This window comes from Anomaloglossus baeobatrachus, chromosome 7 (genome assembly GCF_048569485.1).
Source record: "Anomaloglossus baeobatrachus isolate aAnoBae1 chromosome 7, aAnoBae1.hap1, whole genome shotgun sequence".
In the NCBI taxonomy this organism is placed as follows: Eukaryota; Metazoa; Chordata; class Amphibia; order Anura; family Aromobatidae; genus Anomaloglossus; species Anomaloglossus baeobatrachus.
This window is the reverse complement of record NC_134359.1, coordinates 281,949,137-281,970,365: the sequence shown is the minus strand read 5'-3', so window position 1 is coordinate 281,970,365 and position 21,229 is coordinate 281,949,137. Positions and strand designations below refer to the sequence as shown.

General features: G+C 47.0%; 2 protein-coding genes across 3 annotated transcripts in view; one reads left to right on the top strand and one right to left on the bottom strand.

Annotated features, from left to right (window-relative positions):
- The window catches only part of EME2 (essential meiotic structure-specific endonuclease subunit 2), a 49,155-nt gene extending 47,925 nt beyond the window's left edge, over positions 1–1,230 (bottom strand). For both annotated transcript variants that reach the window (XM_075318270.1, XM_075318271.1), the window contains exon 1: positions 1,085–1,230. The gene's annotated coding sequence lies outside the window, so the exon portion shown is untranslated. The remainder of the gene's footprint in view (positions 1–1,084) is intronic.
- A 304-nt stretch (positions 1,231–1,534) lies between these two features.
- MRPS34 (mitochondrial ribosomal protein S34) lies at positions 1,535–21,028 on the top strand. Its single transcript, XM_075319415.1, has 4 exons — positions 1,535–1,738; positions 11,326–11,529; positions 20,311–20,353; positions 20,441–21,028. The coding sequence occupies exons 1-4, from the start codon at positions 1,625–1,627 to the stop codon at positions 20,725–20,727; spliced, it is 648 nt and encodes a 215-aa protein (XP_075175530.1). The 5' UTR covers positions 1,535–1,624; the 3' UTR covers positions 20,728–21,028.
- Positions 21,029–21,229: the final 201 nt, after the last annotated feature.

Sequence of the window (21,229 nt, the reverse complement as noted above, 5' to 3'; positions counted from 1 at the left end):
ACATGTCTCCATGAGGAGCACACAGACACGTGTGTACGCCGCACGGAGACACGGTCAGTGAAAAATTACTGATGTGTGCGCAGACCCATTGATTTTAATGGGTCTGCATATGTCCCTGATTTTGGTATGTATAAAAAAACTGTCACATACGTACCAGAATCACTGACGTGTGAAAGAGGCCTAAGGTGGAGAAGTCTACCCATAAAAGTTGGGGAGTGTGAATATTGTCCATCAAAAAAAGATTATCGTAACCACTGGTGGACACAGACAGAAAAGGGTTCCTGAGCCAGAACAGTATAGGAGCCCTTTGCAGCCGAAAAGCTCATCATAATACAAAATTCCTTCTGCTTTGGAGGTGGAAATGCCCCCCCCGACCTCTTGGGCCCCTGTATGGCCGCATAGGTTGCACCAATGATATGTCCACCCCTGATCAGAACCATGTGATTGCTGACATCCTTCTATGATTAGTTTAAGGCTGTGTGTCCACGGGAGTTCGCACCTGTGGATTTTGCTGCAGAGAACCTGTGGATTTATCTGAATTTTCTAGATAAATCCGCAGGTTTCAGCAAGTACAGACACTCACCAGTTCTCCTATGGGACAAGGGGAGTGTGGAGTGTCTGTGTTTATGCTGCGGTATGTGCGGCTGCGGTATATGCTGCGCAGCCACACATAACTGAATGTCAATTATTCCTGCGGAAATACCTGTGGATGTCCCGCCTCTCTACTATGGAGATAGAGGCCGGGGGGCTTCCGCAGATAAGTCGCATGAATGTCCGCAGGTTTTCCACAGATATTTCGCTGGAATCCCGCAGCAATGGATAGCTGCGGATTCCGGGAAACCTGCGGACGTATCTGCAGATATATCACCTAATTGTGCAGTATATAATTAGGACAACAAAGTTTGGGGGGGGGGGGGTTACAGAAACAGCGCCACATTGTGTGCAGGTTGTGTCTGGTATTGCATCTCATGTGTATCCACTTCAATGGACACAAGATGATTTCCTGTTTCTGGAAGGACACCACCATGTTTTTCTAAATATCTGCAACTTCTCTAAAACAAACAACTTATCAGCAGCTACTTACATGACATAACAGCTCTTTTCTCTTCTTGCACAAACCCCATCATCCTAACAAAATCCTCTCCATGTGCAACGAAGGGTGTAGATGTTACCCTCCCAGTCCCTGGCTCAACGTGGCTCCATCAAAATGGCTCCTTCATAAAGACAACTTTGTTTTTTCCCTAACTACACACCTAACTACACAATTGGTCACATGACCAGACAGGGTATGTCACGTGAAACGGCTGTCAGCGTCCATTTTTGTTTTGGGCAGATTTTTTTTATTGTTTTTTTATGAAGATAAATAACATAATTTTATTCACTTCACGTTCCCAATACAGCTTGGACTAAACGGAATTCAAAGTCAAAATATGATTTCTAAATGAATTTGCTGTTATTGTGAATAAAGTTAGTTGGAAAAAAAAAAAAAAAAGATTCCTAATAGGTGTGCGCGTCGCTCGGATCACGTGACTTAGGTTGACAACGCCCTGACGTCATCAGTCCGCGACATTGCTGAGATTCTGGGGGTCACCCTCACGTGTTTGGCGGTCTGCATTGAGGGATCATGGCGAAGAAAAAGAAGTTAGGGCTCATTGCCGAGATGGCCCGAAAGATCCGGGCGTACAGAGAGCTGAAGAACCGGCCCCGGGATTCCCAGCGCTATGCATTGGATTACGAGGTCATTGCGTCTTTTGCTCTGCAGAAAAAAAGTCGCATGTATATTTTTTTCCTCATACTTGAAAATAATTATGTCATGCATTGCGCACCTGCAGCTTCTGATCGCACTGGGGTCGCTGCTGACTGCAGCTTAGGTGCGACACAACTCATTCCATTCATTTCAATGAGGAATATCTGTGAATTTTATTACATAAAAATAAATGCCAGCATCCAAAATTACCATCCAGCCATAGCCAGGGGGGCTGGAAATAGAAGAAAAGTTGAGCCACTGGTAAAATAGTGCAACTTTCTGTGCTTCAAGCATCACGTGTATAATGGGAGTGTAGTGCAGTCAGGTTGGTTTGAAAATAGCTATTCACTGGACAACCCCTTTAAATTAACTATCACCCATACACATAATTTAAAGGGGTTGTCCAGTGAAAAGCTATCACCCCAACAGGAGATGTGATGACTTATTGATCAGAGGGGTCCGCCCGCTTGGATCTGCACTGGGTGGCGGGGGGTTGAGTGGGCACCTTTATCTCAGCAAGGCTGGAGTCACACTTGCGTATTACTCGCACAAGTGCGATGTGAGAAAATTTGGCATTGCGCTCAGCCCTATGTAAGACAATGCTGCAGCTCAGATCTGCGTGTTTTTCCTCAGCCCTAATCAGACTGAGGAAAATAAAATCGCAGCATGCTGTGATTGTCTGCGAGAGCCGTATCACTTGCACCCGTTCAAGGGTATGGGTGCAAGAGAAACATCGGACTGCACTCAGATGTTATCCAAGTGCAATGCGATATACGCACGGACTGACAATATAGGAGGTAGGGGGGATTAACCCCTCCCTCTCCTCTGCAGCGCCCGCCCTCACCTCCGCAGCTATGACCTGATCGCAGGATCGGGTCACAGTCGTATGACACTCTGATCACGCTCGCAGAAGAACCTGAGCCAGGGTCATTAGCATATCGCACCCGTTGCTCTCGCATAACGTGACTCCAGCCTAAGGCTATGTGCACACGGGAGTTTGTACCTGCGGATATATCTGCAGGTACGGCTACAAGTTTCCCGCAGCTGCCCGACGGAATCCGCAGCTGTTTTTAGCTGCGGTAGTACGGTGAAATAGCTGCGGAAAACCTGCGGACATTCATGCGGCTTACCTACGGAAGTCCTGGCCCTATCTCTATAGTGGAGAGCCGGGATTTCCGCAGGTAATTCCCGAGAAAGAATTGACATACAATTACGTGCGGCTGCGGGACATCCGCAGCATATTCCGCAGCCGCACGTATCCACAGCATGGACACAGAACTCCCCATGTCCCATAGGATAACATGGGGAGTGTCTGTACATGCTGAAACCTGCGGATTTATCTGGAAAATCTGCAGGTTTAATCTCCCGTGGGCATATAGCTTACGGGCTAGCACACACGTCGAGTAATACGGAGCGAGTGGAATGCGATAAAAAATTGCACTCCACTCAGACCAATATTACTCTATGGGGCCGCTGTTTTTTCTCAGCCCTAATCGGACCGAGAAAACAATTGCAGCATGCTGCGGGTGGAATGTGATCCTGTTTCACTCGCACCCATTCAAATCTATGGGGGTGAGATAAACATCGCATTGCACTTGCATTACAACAGTGTACAACGAATTCAGTGCGATTCTCACATAAGCCAGCGATGGAGGCGATACAGAGATAAATCTTTCCCTCTCCTCCGCAGCTGTGGTCTTTTCGCACTATCGAATCACAGTCACATGACACTCAGCTCCCCCTGTGCTGCGAGCGTGAGCCAAGTGTCATGCGAGCAGAGCACTCACACTAATTCTCGCGTGGCCCCATCCTAAGGCTCTGTTCACATGTCTTGTAATCATCCATTACAACAGATCCAACAGCAATCTGGGGGGTTTTTTTTTCCCCATTTTTAAATAATCGGTTTCTGCTGGATCTGTTTTTTTTTAAACATTGGAGTCTATGTAAACTTATCTGTTAACTGATGCTATTAAGTCAGCCACTTTCTTCCATTTGTAAAGGATCCAGTTTTCTTTGTCGCTCCATTGGGAGACCCAGACAATTGGGTGTATAGCTATTGCCTCTGGAGGCCACACAAAGTATTACACTTAAAAGTGTAAGGCCCCTCCCCTTCTGGCTATACACCCCCAGTGGGATCACTGGCTCACCAGTTTTGTGCTTTGTGCGAAGGAGGCAACACATCCACGCATAGCTCCACTTTTTAGTCAGCAGCAGCTGCTGACTATGTCGGATGGAAGAAAAGAGGACACATATAGTGTCCCCAGCATGCTCCCTTCTCACCCCACTGTATGTCGGAGGTGTTTGTAAGGTTGAGGTACCCATTGCGGGTACGGCGGCAGGAGCCCACATGCTGATTCCTTCCCCATCCCTTTTTACAGGGCTCTGGGTGAAGTGGGATTTACCGGTCTCCAGGCACTGAGACCGTGCTCCATCTACAGCCCCTGGAGAAGATGCTGGATGGAGCGGAGTACATCAGGGACATGGCCCTGCTTCCTCAAGGTACTCTGTGTCCCCGTGCATTTGGCGCTCAGACCGCAGCATGCTGGGTGTTGTAGTGCGCCGGGGGACATCAGCGCTGCGGCGCCTGTGCCATGGCCTCATTCAGCTTTGCTGAAGCAGGCTCACTTATGGGAATTGGTCGCGCCGGCCGCTGGGACTGCGGCGCGGCTGGCACTTGTAGTGCGCCGGGGACTTCAGCGCGGCCTGCGCTTTTACGGCGGCCGCGCTGATAACTAGAGTCCCCGGCTTTTGCGGCCTGCTTCCGTTCGTTCCCGCCCCCAGACCTGCCAGTCAGGAGAGGGGCGGGACGCTGGCCACTTCCAGGAATCGGTCGCGCCGGCCGCTGGCAGCGGCGCGGCTGGCACTTGTGGTGCGCCGGGGACTTCAGCGCGGCCCGCGCTTTTACGGCGGCCGCGCTGATAACTAGAGTCCCCGGCTTTTGCGGCCTGCTTCCGTTCGTTCCCGCCCCCAGACCTGCCAGTCAGGAGAGGGGCGGGACGCTGGCCACTTCTATGAATCGGTCGCGCCGGCCGCTGGAACTGCGGCGCGGCTGGCACTTGTGGTGCGCCGGGGACTTCAGCGCGGCCCGCGCTTTTACGGCGGCCGCGCTGTTAACTCGAGTCCCCGGCTTCTGGGCCTAGTCTCCCTTCGTTACCGCCCACAGCCCTGACAGTCAGGGTAGGGGCGTGACGCTGCATAGAGCAGAGCTGAGAGCTGGAGTATGTTTTGCATACTCCACCCCTCTCACTGTGTGCACTGTGAATCCGGATTCCCGCACTTTCTCAGGCACGCCCACGGCTTCCTTCTCTACAAGGACACCGGCAGCCATTAGTGTCAGTTTCTGTACGATACAGAGACAAGTGTGGAAGACCCTGGCATTCTGATAGTCACACAATCGCTGCAACAGGCGTTAAGCAGCACCTGTGGTGCTAACCCCACTAGTGCAGAAGTGCACTTATAGATATGCTTGTACTATATACATTGCACTGTTTGGTCGCACGTTGTATATACCCTCCTGGATTATGCGGAGGAGTTATCAGCATATTCTCTGTGTAAAACAAAGGTGCAGAACCACATGTTTTTCTATACAGCTGGTACAGCATGTACGGCTATACGGCCGGCAGGTTACATAGACTCCCATTGTATGCACTATGGCCAGGGGATGAGGACGGTGTCTGCAGTATTTACTGACAGTTTTTCTGAGACTATGGCTATGATACTAGAAGCCTAGCAGTCCGGACATGTCTCTCACAATATGGGCACTGTTGAATCATTGATCCATGGCCCCCCTCAGTGTGAATAACTAACAGCTCCGGGAATGTCACACGCATCCCAGAGTCACGGCTCTGCACGGACGTCAGTCCCAGACAGCCTAAGTGGGCTCGCTATGAGCGGCCTCGGTTTCATCAGGGTCCTAACAGAAGGACTCGCTGTGTAATGAGGCGGAAGTAGCGGCTCAGGATTCTGATCCTGAGACCGCTCTCAATCTGGATACACCTGATTGTGACGCCATAGTAAATAATCTTATAGCGTCCATCTATAGAATGTGGGTTATTTCTCACAGCTCCTCCAGTGGAGGAGTCAGCTTCACGTATTTTTCTGGACCACTCTGCCTTCAGAGAGGCAGTCCAGGAACACCACGCTTATCCAGATATGCGCTTCTCCAAACGGCTTAGGATACACGTTATCCCTGTCCCCTGACTTGGTCAAGGACTGGACCCAATGTCCCGAGCGGCATCCTCCAATCTCCAGGCTTGTAGCTAGATCCATAGTTGCAGTGGGAGATGGAACTGCAAACTCAAAGATGCCACTGACAGACAGATGGATCTCTGGTCGACAGCCATCTATGAGGCTGTCGGCGCACCGTTGGCTCCGGCATTCTCTCCCTTGGGGCACTCCAAGCTATTTCAGCTTGTCTTACACAGATTGACACGGTTACACGTACATCTGTGCCGCAGGTGGCATCCTTAACCTCTCAAATGTCTGCATTTGTTTCTTACGCGATTCAGGTTGTCCTGGACTCTGCGAACCGTGCGGCGGTAGCCTCCGCTACTCCGTGTTTTTAAGCAGAGCCTGGTCTGCTCGTTAAGTGAATGGAAGGCAGATTCTGCTTCCAAAAAAGGTTGCCTAACCAGTTGCCTTTTTCTGCTGACCGACTGTTTGGTGAGCGTTGGATGTAACCATCAAACAGTCCAGGGGTAAGGATTCATCCTTTCCTCAGCCCGGACACAACAAACCCCAACAGAGCAAGAGGCAGTCGGGGTTTTCGGCCTTTTCGAGGCTCGGGCAGGTCCCATTTTTCCTCGTCCAATGTGGACTCAAAAGGATCAGAGGAGCTAAGATTCTTAGCGGGCTCAGTCTCGCCCAAAAAAGCGACAGTCTGAAAACCCGCTTCCAAGGCGGCTTCCTCATGACTTGCGGCCTCGGTCGGTAGCAGGCTCTCCCGCCTTGGCGATATTTAGCTGCCATAGGTCAATGACCATTGAGTGTGAGACATTCTGTCTCACGGGTACAGGATAGAGCTCACTTCTCGTCCTCCAACTCGATTCTTCAGAATTTCTCCACCTCCCGGCCGGGCCGCTGCTCTTCTGCAAACAGGGTGCACTCTATAGGCAGAAAGAGTGATGACCCCCGTTCCTCTTCAGGAACAAGGTCACGGTTTTTACCCCAAATTCTTTGCGGTACCTATAAGAACGGGCCGTTCCGTCCCGTTCTGGATCTAAAAATGCTCAGCAAGCTCGTGGACACCAGGCGGTTCCGGATGGAATCCCTCCGCCATGTCATCGCCTCAAGGTCCCAAGGATATTTCCTAGCATCATTAGGCATCAAGGATGCTTATCCACACGTGCCGATTGATCCAGAGCACTAGCGTCTCTACGCTTCGTTATAGGAGACGAACACCCTCTGTTCGTAGCTCTACCTTCCGGCTAGCGACAGTCAACTGGTCTTCGCCAAGGTCAGGGCAGCAGTAGTCACAGTCCTGCACTCTCAGGGTCACTCTGTGGTCCCGTATTTAGACGATCTACTTGTCAAGGCACTCTCTTAGGAAACATGCCAACACTGCCCGAACGTTGCGCTGGAGACTCTCTAGAGTTTTGGGTGGATCATCAACTTTTTAAAGTCAGATCCGACCCCGACCCTATCGATAACATATCTAGGCATAGAGTTTCTTACTCTCTCAGCGATAGTGAAGCTGCCGCTAGACAAACAGCATTCACTACGGGCTGCAAGCTCTTCTTTAAGAACCAGTCGCACACATTGAGACGCCTCATGCACTTCCTACGTAAGATGGTAGCAATGGAGGCAGTTCCTTTCGCGCAGTTTTACTGCGTCCACTACAATGGGACATTCTCCGCCAATGGGACGAGGAGTCGACGTCCCTCAACAGAGTCGTCGTTCTTTCTCAGGCGGCCAAGGAATCTCTACGGTGGTGGCTTCTTCTCACCTCTTGGTCAAAAAGAAGGTCCTTCCTATCCCCGTCCTGGGCGATAGTTACGACAGACGCGAGTCTATCAGGGTGGGGAGCAGTTTTTCTCCACTACAGCGCTCAGGGTACGTGGACTCAGCAAGAGTCCACTCTTCAGATCAATGTTCTTGAACACAGAGCAGTGTATCTTGCCCTACAATCCTTCCAACAGCGGCTGGAAAGCAAGCATATCCGACTTCAGTCGGACAGCTCCACAGCGGTGGCATACATCAACCACCAAGGAAGAACGCGCAACCGGCAAGCCTTCCAGGAAGTCCGGCAGGTTCTGATGTGGGTGGAAGACACGGCATCCACCATATCCACAATTCACATCCCAAGTGTGGAAACTAGGAAGCTGACTTCCTAAGTCGCTGAGGTGTGGCCGAAAGAGTATGGTCTCCTCACCCGGACGGGTTTCAGGAGATCTGGCGCCGCTGACAGAGGCCGGACGTCGATCTAATGGCGTCACGGCACAACAACAATGTGCCAGCTTCATGGCACGGTTTCACAATCATCGAGCTCTGGCGGCAAACGCCTTAGTTCAGCATTGGTCGCAGTTCCAGCTACCTTAGGTGCCACCTCTGGCATTGTTGCCCAGAGTACTGCGCTAGATCAAGACCGACTGCGGCCGCGCCATCCTCGTCGCTACAAATTGGCCGAGGATGTTGTGGTACTCGGTTCTGTGGTGCCTCACGGTAGGCTAACCGGGGGCACTACCAGACCAATCAGACTGGCTGTCTCAAGGGCCATTCTTCCATTTGAATTCTACGGCCCTCAACCGGATGGTGTAGCATTGAGTCCTGGAACCTAGTGTCGTCAGGATTACCTCAGGACGTGGTTGCCACCATGAGACAGGCTAGCATACCAACGTCCGCCAAGATTGACCACAGGACGTGGAAGATGTTCTTATCTCGGTGCTCGGCGCAGGGTGTTTCTCCCTGGCCGGTTGCATCGTCTATGTTTCCTTCCTTCCTGCAATCTAGGTAGGAAAATGGGTTGTCGCTCAGTTCCCTTTAGGGACAAGTCTCAGCGCTATCTGTATTTTTTCAGAAACGACGACTTCCTCAGGTACGCACGTTCCTACGGGGAGTTTGTCTTCTCAGCACTCCGTACAAGCGGCCGTTAGAGCCCTGAGATCTGAACAAGGTTCTAATTGCTCTCCAGATGCCGCCTTTCGAGCCTTTGAAGGATGTCTCCCTTCCCGTTTTTCACGGGAAGTGGCCTTCTAGTAACGGTCTCGTCTCTTAGGAGAGTTTCCGAGCTAGCAACGCTCTCATACAAACTCCCTTCCTGGTCCTTCACCAGGACAGGGTAGTTCTGCGTCCGGTTCCGGAATTTCTCCCTAAGGTGGTATCCCATTTTCATATCAATCAGGATATCACCTCACCTTCTTTGTGTCCTCGTCCAGTCCATCAATTTCAGAAAGATTTGCATCTGTTGGTTCTGGTGAGAGCACTCAGGTTCTACTTCCCGCATGGCGCTCCTGCGCCACCCGGATGCACTCTTTGTCCTTGTCGCTGGTCGGCGTAAACAGTCGCAAGCTTCCAGATCCACCCTTGCTCGGGGGCTCGAGGAACCAATTCTTGAAACCTACAGTTCTACTGGGCTTCTGGTTCTCTCAAGGCCGAAGGCCCATTCTACCAGAGCCGTGGGTGCATCCTGGGCATTACGGCACCAGGCTACGGCTCAGCAGGTGTGTCAGGCACCCACCTGGTCGAGTCTACTTACTTTTACCAAGCATTATCAGATGCATACCTACGCTTCGGCAGACGCCAGCCTAGGTAGATAAGTCATTCAGGCGGCGGTTGGCCACCTGTAGGAGAGGGCCGTTTGACGGCCCTATCATGAGGTATTCTTTTACCCACCCAGGGATTGCTTTTGGACATCCCAATTGTCTGGGTCTCCCAATGGAGCGACAAAGAAGAAGGGAATTTTGTTTACTTACCGTAAATTCCTTTTCTTCTAGCTCCAATTGGGAGACCCAGCACCCGCCCTGTTTTCTCGGGGTTTTTCTGTTTTTTCGGGTACACATGTTGTTCATGTGGTATGGTTCAGTTCTCCGATGTTTCCTCGGATTGAATTGGTCTTTAAACCAGTTATTGGCTTTCCTCCTTCTTGCTTTGGCACTAAAACTGGTGAGCCAGTGATCCCACTGGGGGTGTATAGCCAGAAGGGGAGGGGCCTTACACTTTTAAGTGTAATACTTTGTGTGGCCTCCAGAGGCAATAGCTATACACCCAATTGTCTGGGTCTCCCAATTGGAGCTAGAAGAAAAGGAATTTACGGTAAGTAAACAAAATTCCCTTCTTTAATCAGTTTCAAATGGAAGCTAAATAGCGATCAGTTAATAGATCTGTTCTCCATAGACTCCAATGTTAAAAAAACAAATCCAGCCAAAAAAAGTTGTCTGCACAACGGATTGCTGCTGGATCCATTCTAATGGCTTATTACTGAATATGTGAAGTCAGCCTAAGGCCCCCTTCACACGTCAGTGAAAAACACGCATTCTTTACTGACGTGATAAAGATGCGTATGTCCTTCCGTGTGCCGAGATTTAATACACGGAGATCAGGCACTAAAACTCACCTATCCATGCTCCTGCTGTCCGTGGTGCTGAAGTCTCCCGCAATTCTATGTCACCTTTGCAGCCACTTCCGGGTCGGCTGTGCACTGAATATGTATGAGCATAATTAGCCGACCTGGAAGCAGAAGACAGCATCGCTGGAGACGGGTGAGTTTAAAAAGCTTTTTATTTTAAATGTATGTCATTTTTCTGGTACATGTTTCACAGATTATACCATAGTGTGCTCCGTGAAACATCAGTGATGCCAGAAAAAAACAGGCATGTCTCACAGTTAGTGAAAAATCACTGATGTGTGCGCAGACCCATTGATTATAATGCGTATGTCTGTGATTCTGGTACATATAAAAATTGCAACATACATACCAGAATCACTGACTTGTGAAGGAGGCCTCTAAGAAAGAAGCAGCAGTGTGGATGCTCGATAACCGCTCCATTCACTCCCTTTGCGACTACTGAGTGCTGCTAATTGCTTTTCCCAGTAGCCCTATAGAAAATGAATGGTGCGGATCAGGCTGTCAAGTTTTTGACTTATCGGTCTGCTATGGGTATAACAATTCCCTCATCTACTAATTGCTGTGGGCCCCACAGATCAGCAAGTTATCACCCCCTGTAAAAAGTTTGTGCAGCACCTGTGTGAGTCGACATTGAGTGTGTAGATGCTGCAGCACAGCAGGTAGGACACATCCGACACTCTGGAAGCATTGTGTACGTGTCCTAATTTAGATCAGTGAGGTTTCAGAAGGTTTGTCTTAGCAACAGAGCTGACTAGCACACTAGTGTCTTTCCATGCCCATTTATCAGATCAAGAGCTGCTGCAGAACCTCTTTAAATAAAAAATCTTTCCACAAAAATAGCGCCACTTTTGTGCTTTGGCTGTGTCTGGTATTGCAACTCATCTCCTTCCAAATCATATCTACAATAGCAGATAGCGCCATATCCACAAAGTACCTATTCCTAGACGTTGGGTCTCTGTTCCTTGATGTTACCAGTTTCTGATTGCACTCTGAATCTCATCATTTGTTTCATCAGACCATGACACGACCCTTCACTGGGAAACGTCTGCCAGTTCTCGCATGGGAGGATGTAAAGAAGGAGAAGAGACTCTTCACTCTGCTCTCTGGGCTGCGGTCCTTTGGACTGGGACGAGTGTTGACGAGGAAATCTTGGCTGGAGGAATATAATGAGCCCTGTTACTGGACCATAACTAAAGTCAAAGTGGATTACACAGCAGAGGTGAGATGATGGGATGTTCAGGCTATTCCAGATGTTAATATTTATTTTCTATCCTTGGAGTGGATGATAAATGTTAGATCTGCAGGAGCCGGACCACCAGAGCCCCCTGACTATTAACTCTGCCTTTCATAAAGTTGCATTTAGCAGCCGCAGGTAAGACTGATCCCTCTCCATTAGTGTCTCTGGAAGTAATTATCTAGACATCTGTAATTTGGATCCCAATTTAATAATGAAGGCTGATGTACCCTTTTAAAGGGGAATTTTAGCAGGAAGAAGTTATTATTATCATGTATTCACAGGATAGGAGATAACTCCTAGATGGATGCGGTGTGACCTACTACTCCATTCATTGTCTCTGAGACGGCTGAAGCCCTGTACTTGGCTTTCTCCCGCAGTCCCATAGGGAGGGAATAGGGTAGCTGCCGAGCATCCGCAATTCCACTCAATTATGACAGGGATAACAGTGTCCTACTTCTGTTAGTCGGGGGTCTCAGCAGTCAGACCCCACTGAACTAGAAATTATCACCTATTGTTTAAAAACACTTCTTTAAAGGGAAGCGGTCACCGTTTTTTTGGCATGTAAGCTGCGGCCACCCCCAGTGGGCTCTTATATACAGCATTCTAATATGCTGTATATAAGAGCCCAGGCCGCTGTGTAGAACGTAAAAAAACACTTTATAATACTCACCTAATGGTCACGCTGCAGTGGAGTTGGGTCATATGGACGTCTCCATTGTCCGGTGCTGGCGCCTCCTCTTTCGGCCATCTTCGTCCTCCTTCTGAAGCCTGTGTGCATGACGCATCCTACGTCATACACACTCGCCGGTCTCGCGCAGGCGCACTACAATACTTTGATCTGCCCTGCTCAGGACAGATCAAAGTGCGCCTTCGCAGAACATCAATGTCGGTGAGTGTGGATGAAGTAGATGCGTCATGCACCCCGGCTACAGAAGGAGGACGAAGATGGCCGACAGAGGCAGCACCGGACAACGGAGACACCCATATGGCCCAATTCCACTGCAGCGGGACCATTAGCTGAGTATTATAAAGTGTGTTTTATGTTCTACACAGTGGCCTGGGCTCTTATATACAGTATGTTAGAATGCTGTATATAAGAGACCACTGGTGGTGGCCGCAGCTTATATGCCGAAATACTGGTGACAGGTTCCCTTTAAATGAAATGTGTCAGCAAGGTTTTGCTATTAAATCTAAGAGCAGCATGATATAGCTGCAGAGACCCTGATACCAGCGATGTGTCACTTAGTTTACTGTGTGCAGTAGTTGTTATAGAATCACGGTTTTCTCTGCTGCAGAGCCCAGAATGCTGAGCTGTGTATAACCCCACCTACACCACTTTCTGGCTGCTTTTTTGTGTAGACTGTTTATTGACAGAAAGCTAATCAGTGCTGGGGACGGGTTGGATCAGGAGACTACTAGTCCTGTACTGATAATCTCTTGGTGATAAACACTACTTTTATTGAAACAGCAAAATACTGTGTAGTAAGTGACACATCACTGGAATCGGGGTCTCTACATCATGCTGCTCTCAGATTATATAACAAAAACCTTCTGACAAATTCCCTTTAAGGGTTCAAGAATTCCCGATAATTGGAGGATGTAATTGTCAAACTGCCATACCATTAACCACATAGAGTGCTACAGCTGTGAGGTTGTTTTCGTCCTGGGATTATTTTGATTGCAATTTTTATTAAAGCACCACTCCAGGGGGGGTTTTTTATATTGCACCCCTGGAGTGGTGCTTTAAATGTAAGTTCCCTGTCTTAAACTCACCTTCCACCACCTTCATCTTTTTTCCACATCGCTCCAGTTGCTGCAGTAATTTGTGACTTGCCGGCAGCTCCAGTGAATGCCTTGTTCTGGCTCGGACCGGAGTGACGACGAAAAACGATGAAGCCGCCAGAAGTTGAGTTTGACGGGGCAGGGGACATTTAAAGGGAACATGTCACCTGATTTGGCCACCACCACTGAGCTCTTATATGCAGCATTCTACAATACTGTATATAAGAGTCCAGGCCGCTGTGTAGTATGTAAAAAAGAGCTTTTATTATGCTCACCTAGCGGGTGATCCGTCCAATGGGTGTTGCTCCTTTCTGCTGCAATCTCTGTACTCCTACTATCCTACTACCCAGTCCAGTATGGATGATGTGTCCTTCATCAGCCACACAACCGGCATTGTGGTCCTGCTCAGGTGCACTTTGATCTGCGCAGCTGAGGGCAGATCAAAGTACTGTCATGCGCAGTCGCAAGGAAAGGTTAAAGACCACCCGCGCATGCACACTACAATACTTTGATATGCCCTAAGCAGGGCAGATCAAAGTGCGCCTGCGCAGGACCTCAATGCCGGCCTGTGTGGATAATGTCAGACGTGTCATGCACACTGACCTCAGAAGAAGGAGGATGGCGATTGCCGCAGACAGGAGGTACTGGACTGGAAACCAGCGACACCCATCAGACCGGACTGCGCCTTAGGTGAGTATTAGAAAGTTCTTTTTACGTTTGACAGAGTGGCCTGGGCTCTTATAGACAGGATTCTAGAATGCTGTATATAAGAGCTCACTGGTGGTGGCCGCAGCTTTTAGTGGCTGAATCTGGTGACCGGTTCCCTTTTAAAGCCCAAGTCCAATGCTAAAAAAGAAAAAACGCTGGAGTGGTTCTTTAACACTAGAAGTCCCAGGAATTTCGAGCTCCATAGGGTTTCAATGGTAAAAATGTCAAATGACCCCTCTCTGGGACTTCTAGTGTTAAAAAGCAGAACAGGAAAATATTTTAAGTAAAAGGATCCTTATTTTCCTCTACCAATACTGCCACTATAGTCCATAGGTTCTGTCGAGTATTGGTACTCGGCCCCATTTAATAAATGAGGCCGAGTTGAAATAGCAGTCGGTAGTATGGCACAGAGGTTCACCCTTCCAGCCTTCGCCTTCTAAGGAAACTGCACAGAAGGGCTGGTATGACTTATTCATGTGGTAAGGACTGTTTGTGCAGACCTGGAGAAGGGTTGTATTACTTATTTATACCAGAGCCTACATCTTCGCATTGTAGGGCTCTCCATTGTGAATGTGCTCCTGAATCTTTGATGTCCATGAGCTGACGGTGCCCGATGCCGCACATTGATACTTTTGAACATAGAAAAATGAGTTTTTACAGGTCCAAGATAAGATAACTTCTTAATTAATATATCATTAAAAACAAGAGGGAGAAAAGGTTCAACAAAGGATCCTATAGTAGCGTGAGGAAATACATGTGTAGACATAAACCAAAATCATTGCAGTGGTTACACAATACATAAACATCAGAAATATGTCAAATCAAGTTAAACATGGACAAAGATTTAAAAGACGTATAGACACAAACAGGATGGATTCAGTGGGTTATTGCACATTGCCAATGCTGGGGGTATATCAAACCTTATATAAAGTGTCCATTAAAGCATGTACTGAAAGACTGAGGGCATCAATAGTTCAGTCAACATAATAATTAGGACATAAAAGAAAAGAGTATAAACCTACTAAAGTGCAGGGTGGAGAACCCCGACGCGCGTTTCGAGTAGGTTATAGCTGCTTATTCCTATACTGTAAATGGGAGGAAAATTGCAAATTGGATGCAGCTCATGAATATAGGGACGCTGCACTTGGCTTCTGCTGTGGCTGATAGCAAGTTTTTGTTGCAAAACACCCAGATGGTCAATTAGTGACCCAACACTGGAATTGGGGTCTCTGTCACTTCTTAATGCTGTGCTCAGATTGGGCTGCATAATCCTAATATTATTGCATATAATGATCTGTTCTTTTGGAAATGGCCACTTAAAGAAAAATTCTAGAACAATTGTTATCTGAGTAGGTCCAAAAATACATTGTAAGGAGTAAAAGCCGCACTTTTGTGTCACAGATTTCCAAATACCCTCGTTCCTTTTCAATTACCATAGAGTTCAAGGGTTCTTAAAAATTGGGCTAAAAGCAAAAAATATAATGGTAATATATAATAAAAAATCTAAATAATTCTCAACTGTTCAATCTCCTGCATCTCCAGAGTTTCCAGACAGTTTTGTACATCCATGTGACCGCTGCAGCTAATCACGAGCCTCTGCAGGGATGCTTGTAAGGATTGCCTGTATGGCATAAGACCGCTGCGACTAGTAATTGGCAGCATAGGACGCACTATTGAAGCTGAGGTGGATTGAACGTGAAAGGTTTTTTTGTTCGTTTTTTTTAATGCCGGACAGCCCCTACATATAATGAAAATCTGCCTGCAGCTGTAATTAGGGGGAGCTAAGTGTATATGTATTTATACAGGTCTCTTGAACAGAAGTCTGTCATTCTTATAAACAAGTCAGATAGGAGATTTGGCCCTAATAAAACTAAACACTGGGTATTATTTTTATCAGCTATTATTAACCAGGTCATTATCTATAATTACTGAGGGTGATCATTGCACCTTGATGTGGCCAAACTTTCTGTGCACCATTCCACCTCTTCCTCCTTTGTTGATTGGCACTGCCTGCACATAAAGGCAGGAGGCGCCGTTTCGGAGAGAGGAGGCGCCAGATCGGAGACCAGTGACACCCATCGGATCGAACCGCCCCCTAGGTGAGTATTATAAGTGTTTTTTACATTATACAGCACGGCCTGGGCTCCTTTATATACAGTATTCTTGAATGTTGTATATAAGATCTCAGTGGTGGTGGTTGCAGCTTATAGTCACCAAATCTGGTAACAGGTTCCCTTCAACCCCTTTACGACCTTTGACGGATATATCCGTCATGGAGCGTGTGCCGTTAAGCCCCGCCCTCTGCCGCAGGCAGGATGCGGCGATCCACACACATATCAGCTGTTTTCAACAGCTGACATGTGTGCCTGCATGTTACGAGTGGAATCGCATTCCACCCGTAACATTAACCCCTTACATCACGCTGCCAAAGTCTGGCAGCGAGATGCATATACGCGCGGCCATGATTTTCACTTACCGCCGCCCCCACCGGAAGTCACGTGAGTGATCACATGACTTTCGGTGGTTGCCATGGTAGCACAGGGTCATGTGATGACGCCTGTAGCTATGACGAGTCACTTTCGTTTTCCCACGGCCCGGAGCCGAATGAATGAGGAAGTGATCAAATCTGCTGTTTGCAGCTGCATAGCTGTGATCAGCAGATAGGGCAGAGCAATCGGATTGCTGATCGTTATAGCCCCCTAGGGGAACTAATAAAATAAAAAAAAAAACTAAGTTCAAATCACCCCCCTTTCACCCCATTGAAAATTAAAGGGTTAAAAATAAATAAATATACACATATTTGGTATCGCCGCGTTCAGAAATGCCCGATCTATCAAAATCTAAAATCAATTAATCTGATTAGTAAACGGCGTAGTGGCAAATAAATGCCAAACTCCAAAATTACGTTTTTTGCTCGCCGTAAGCTTTACGCAAAATGCAATAACAGGCGATCAAAACGTAGCATTAATCATGGTACCATTTAAAAATGTCAGCCTGAGACACAAAAAATAAGCCATCACTGAGCCATAGATCCCAAAAAATGAGAACGCTACGGGTTTCGGAAAATGGCGCAAAACGTGCGCCACTTTTATTGGACGAGTTTGTGAATTTTTTTTAACCCCTTAGATACAAGTAAACCTATACATTTTTGGTGTCTACAAACTCGCACCGACCTCGGACATCATACCCACACATCGGTTTTACCATATAGTGAATACGGTGAATGAAACATCCCAAAAACTATTGTACGATCACACTTTTTTTGCAATTTTTCCACACTTGGAATTTTTTTGCCGTTTTCCAGTACATTATATGGTAAAACGCATGGTTTCATTTAAAAGTACAACTTGTCCCGCAAAAAACAAGCCCTCATATGGCAAGATTGACGGAAAAATAAAAAAGTTACGGCTCTCGGAAGAAGGGGAGTAAAAAGCAAACACGGAAAGTGCCCGGGGCCTGAAGGGGTTAAAACTCCGAGCATAGAGAGCTTAGCCACACCATGGGTGCAAATAAAGGTATTATTCAGGATTAGGAGGGCTGCTTGCTATAGGCACTTCTTGAAACTCATCCACCACTGACACCACTGTGAAGGATCAGTTGGCTCCTGTATCATCACGTATTTAGTATTGTTTCGACTCGTAGCTCTTCTTCTTCTTTTTTTTTTTTTTTTTTATAAAGAATTTGCAGCATGGGAACGACTTATGTCCCAAGGACTGGCAGCTGAAAACAATAGAAAAAGCAAAAAAGTGAGGCTAAAACGTAACTTTTAATGCTTATATTTATTTAAAGGGAACCTGTCACCACTTTGTTGGTGTATAAGCTGCGGCCACCACCATCGGGCTCTTATATACAGCATTCTAACATGCTGTATATAAGAGCCCAGGCCGCTGTGAGAACATAAAAACACTTTATAATACTCCCCTAACGGTCGCGCTGTGATAGTTGGTCCATATGGGCATCTCTGTTGTCCGGTACCAGAGCCGCCTCTTTCAGCCATTTTCGTCCTTTTTCTGAAGCCGCGGTGCATGACGCATCTACATCATACACACTTGCCGGTCCTGCGCAGGCGCACTACAATACTTTGATCTGTCCTGCTCAGGACCTGAATGCCGGCGAGTGTGGATGTCGTAGACGCGTCATGCACCCCAGCTACACAAGAAGGAAGAGAAAGATGGCCGAAAAAGACGGCACCGGACAACGGAGACGCCAATCTGACCCAACTTCACCGCAGCGCGACTGTTAGGTGAGTAGTACACAGCAGCCTGGGCTCTTATAGACAGCATGTTAGAATGCTGTATATAAGAGCCCAGTGGTGGTGGCCGCAGCTTATAGGCCGAAAAAGTAATGACAGGTTCCCTTTAAAACCTGTACGTACAAGTGAAAAAACAATGCAAACTCTAAACCACAAAGATAACATATGCAACACTCTATAAGTACCCATATAGTCACATGGAACAATAACAGTCATCAAAAGGATACAATACAGTGTGTGAGAATTATCACAGCATTGTGGATACCTTTTAGAATCAGGAGATACAGATGACAGTGGTCAACGGGATCTCATACACTGATAAAATACAAAATGGCAGTATGCAAATGGCTACAACAATTTGTGAGTAAAATCCACTTTCAATGCCAATGGAACTCCAAAGTAATAAGATTTGTTTTAAGAGCGCTCAGGAAATCAATACAGCACACAGGCTTTGTAGTGTACTAAACGTTAATGATTAATTACATCATGTGACCAGTTTATATAGTATTCCAAACAAAGAAATAACTGCTCTGAGCTATGCACCAATTAGAGCAGTAGGGGTGTGAACGGAAATGTGAAACTTCCCCACCCATAAGTGCTAGCTGAACCCCGTGACATCACTCAGCTATAAGACAAGATTGTTTCTTTAAGAACAAAATGGATTCTATTCTCTCACAATTCATTATAGTATAACATGACCCAAAATATTTAGCCTGACAAGGAGATAATACTGAGAACTTATAGGACAATGGTCCAAATGGTTCTAATAACATCCCCATACAAGTTAGGCTGGTTTCACATTAGCGGTATTCTGCCGCAATGCCGCATCCGGCACAAATGCGGTACAGTGCAATTCAGTTCATTGCAATCGCGCCAAGGTAAGGTAATGCCGCATGTGACCTTACCTTGGAGCGATTTCATTGAACTGTATTGCACTGTACCGCATTTGTGCCGGATCCGGCATTGCGGCAGAATACTGCTAATGTGAAACCATCCTTACACACAATAGACGACAGACAGGGAATAATCTCACTCAAGTAGATTCTATATTTAAACTCTTGTCCAATGAAACCCAGTGGCCCTTGCGGTGTGGAAGATGGGTCTAATTGTCCCTGTCTGAGAAATCATTGACCCTCATTATATAACAACTGGCCCTCATTGTGGCTGACCCTATATCTGCCCCAAGTGCCTTCCGATGTGTCCCACCAACCAGGATCTTCAGAGGAGGATAATCTGCACTCAATATCTATCCAGGGCTAATTAACCACTGAACTGTTAGACGTAGCTTTTCCGTCTTTTCATAACATTGAGACTTCTGACCTGCGGTTGGAACAATCAGTGGGCATCACAGGACCTGCACCCCCGCCCCGCCATACTACTGTGGAGGTGGCCTGCGCTATAGCTTGTTTGTTTAAACGTAATAAGAATATCTGTGTATGTAAATAATCAAAATATAGATGTAGTTGCATAATTATCTGTCTGGCTATGTAGCCATCGCATAGACCCATAATAGAATTCTAAGCTGTATAGTCATGAAGGGGTTAACCAAAGATAGAGAAGCCAGAAAGTGAAATGTGCAAAGTCTTATCAGAAGATTCACACAGCAAGAGATGTGTTTTATAGCATGCTGGGAGAAATTGGGGAGTGGAATCCTCCCTAAACTCTGTGTTCTGGCTTCAAGGTTAATGATGCAAACTGTATAATTGGGTTTCTTCCAATACACGAGCTCAGTTGGTGACGCTGGCTCAAGGAGAACATGTCTCATGTATTAATTGTCTGATACATTAATATCGGCTCTGATATATATAGCTAATACGGCACCGTCTCTGGATACCCTGTATGGAGATACCATTAGCTATCTTTACCCAAAAATCTCTACCTTGACACTACATAGTGATAAGAAATTCTAAAGTATCAAAAAACTTAGAAAAGTTTAGTTATACTTTACTGAAACACTTACTTTAGAAAGTCAGCAATGGTAACTTGCCTTTATAATTTATCTCATTTTCTTCTCTTTATAGAATATGGACTACGGTCAGGCTTGGGGTTTCTTGACCTTTAGAGGTAAGTCTATGCACATTCATAGCTGTTTTCAGGTCTGATCTTATTATTCCGACTGGCACTGACTTCACCGTTCTTCCCTCTAAACAGGTAAACAAGAGACTGAGGAGACCGAGATAAGCAAAGTCATGTACCACGATTGGCGTGTTGTACCTCGGCATGAAGAGAACGACTTTAAGAAGTATACGCCTTTGCCCGAGCAGGAGGCTGTGCCTCATGTACTGTACCCACCTCTATTGAGAGCCATAATGTTGGCCCAAATGCAGAAGGAGGGAAAACAAGTGACCGAACCTCTCCTGGATCTCCAGAGGAAACGCATCTTCTCTAGAGCAAAATTTGAAGAGGAGAGAAAGGCCCGGCTCGGGACACCGGTGTGATAAAGACTGGGTCGTCTTCAAATCCCAGCCTATATAATGAACAATTATGGTGCCAAGGGTACAACATTGTGCCACAGGTCTGGCATCAGATGTCTGGATCACGTGGAAATCCATAGACTGTGATCTATAAGGTCCTGTGAGTGTGTAGGGTGCGTTGTACCGGTTACCTTGTATGACTGGATGAGAACTGGTTGAGGCAACTGGAGTTCTGCTCTTCAGACATGGCACAGAGCACGAACTGGTCATCAGGGCAAAGGATCAGATATTTACTGAGCGCTAATAAACTCCATTTTTACTATGACACTGAGATGCCTTGTTTGATGATTTATGATGATTGTTCTCAAGTTGATAAATGGGTAAAACTGCAAAGTGATTGTAAAAAGAAGTAACTTTTGCAATTTACTGTTTGATAATAATCCTCTCCATTCTCGAGTTCCAAAGGATTATTCATTTTATAGTGTACAGATCGTTGTTTAGGTTATTAACCACCTCTGCAGTGCCA

What these genes read in the sequence shown, in the direction of transcription:
- MRPS34 (XM_075319415.1), top strand. Translation starts at nt 1,625, where the DNA reads ATGGCGAAGAAAAAGAAGTTAGGGCTCATTGCCGAGATGGCCCGAAAG. An exon ending in GCTATGCATTGGATTACGAG is followed by an intron (nt 1,739 to 11,325) that starts GTCATTGCGTCT and finishes TTGTTTCATCAG; the next exon opens with ACCATGACACGACCCTTCAC. An exon ending in AAGTGGATTACACAGCAGAG is followed by an intron (nt 11,530 to 20,310) that starts GTGAGATGATGG and finishes TTCTCTTTATAG; the next exon opens with AATATGGACTACGGTCAGGC.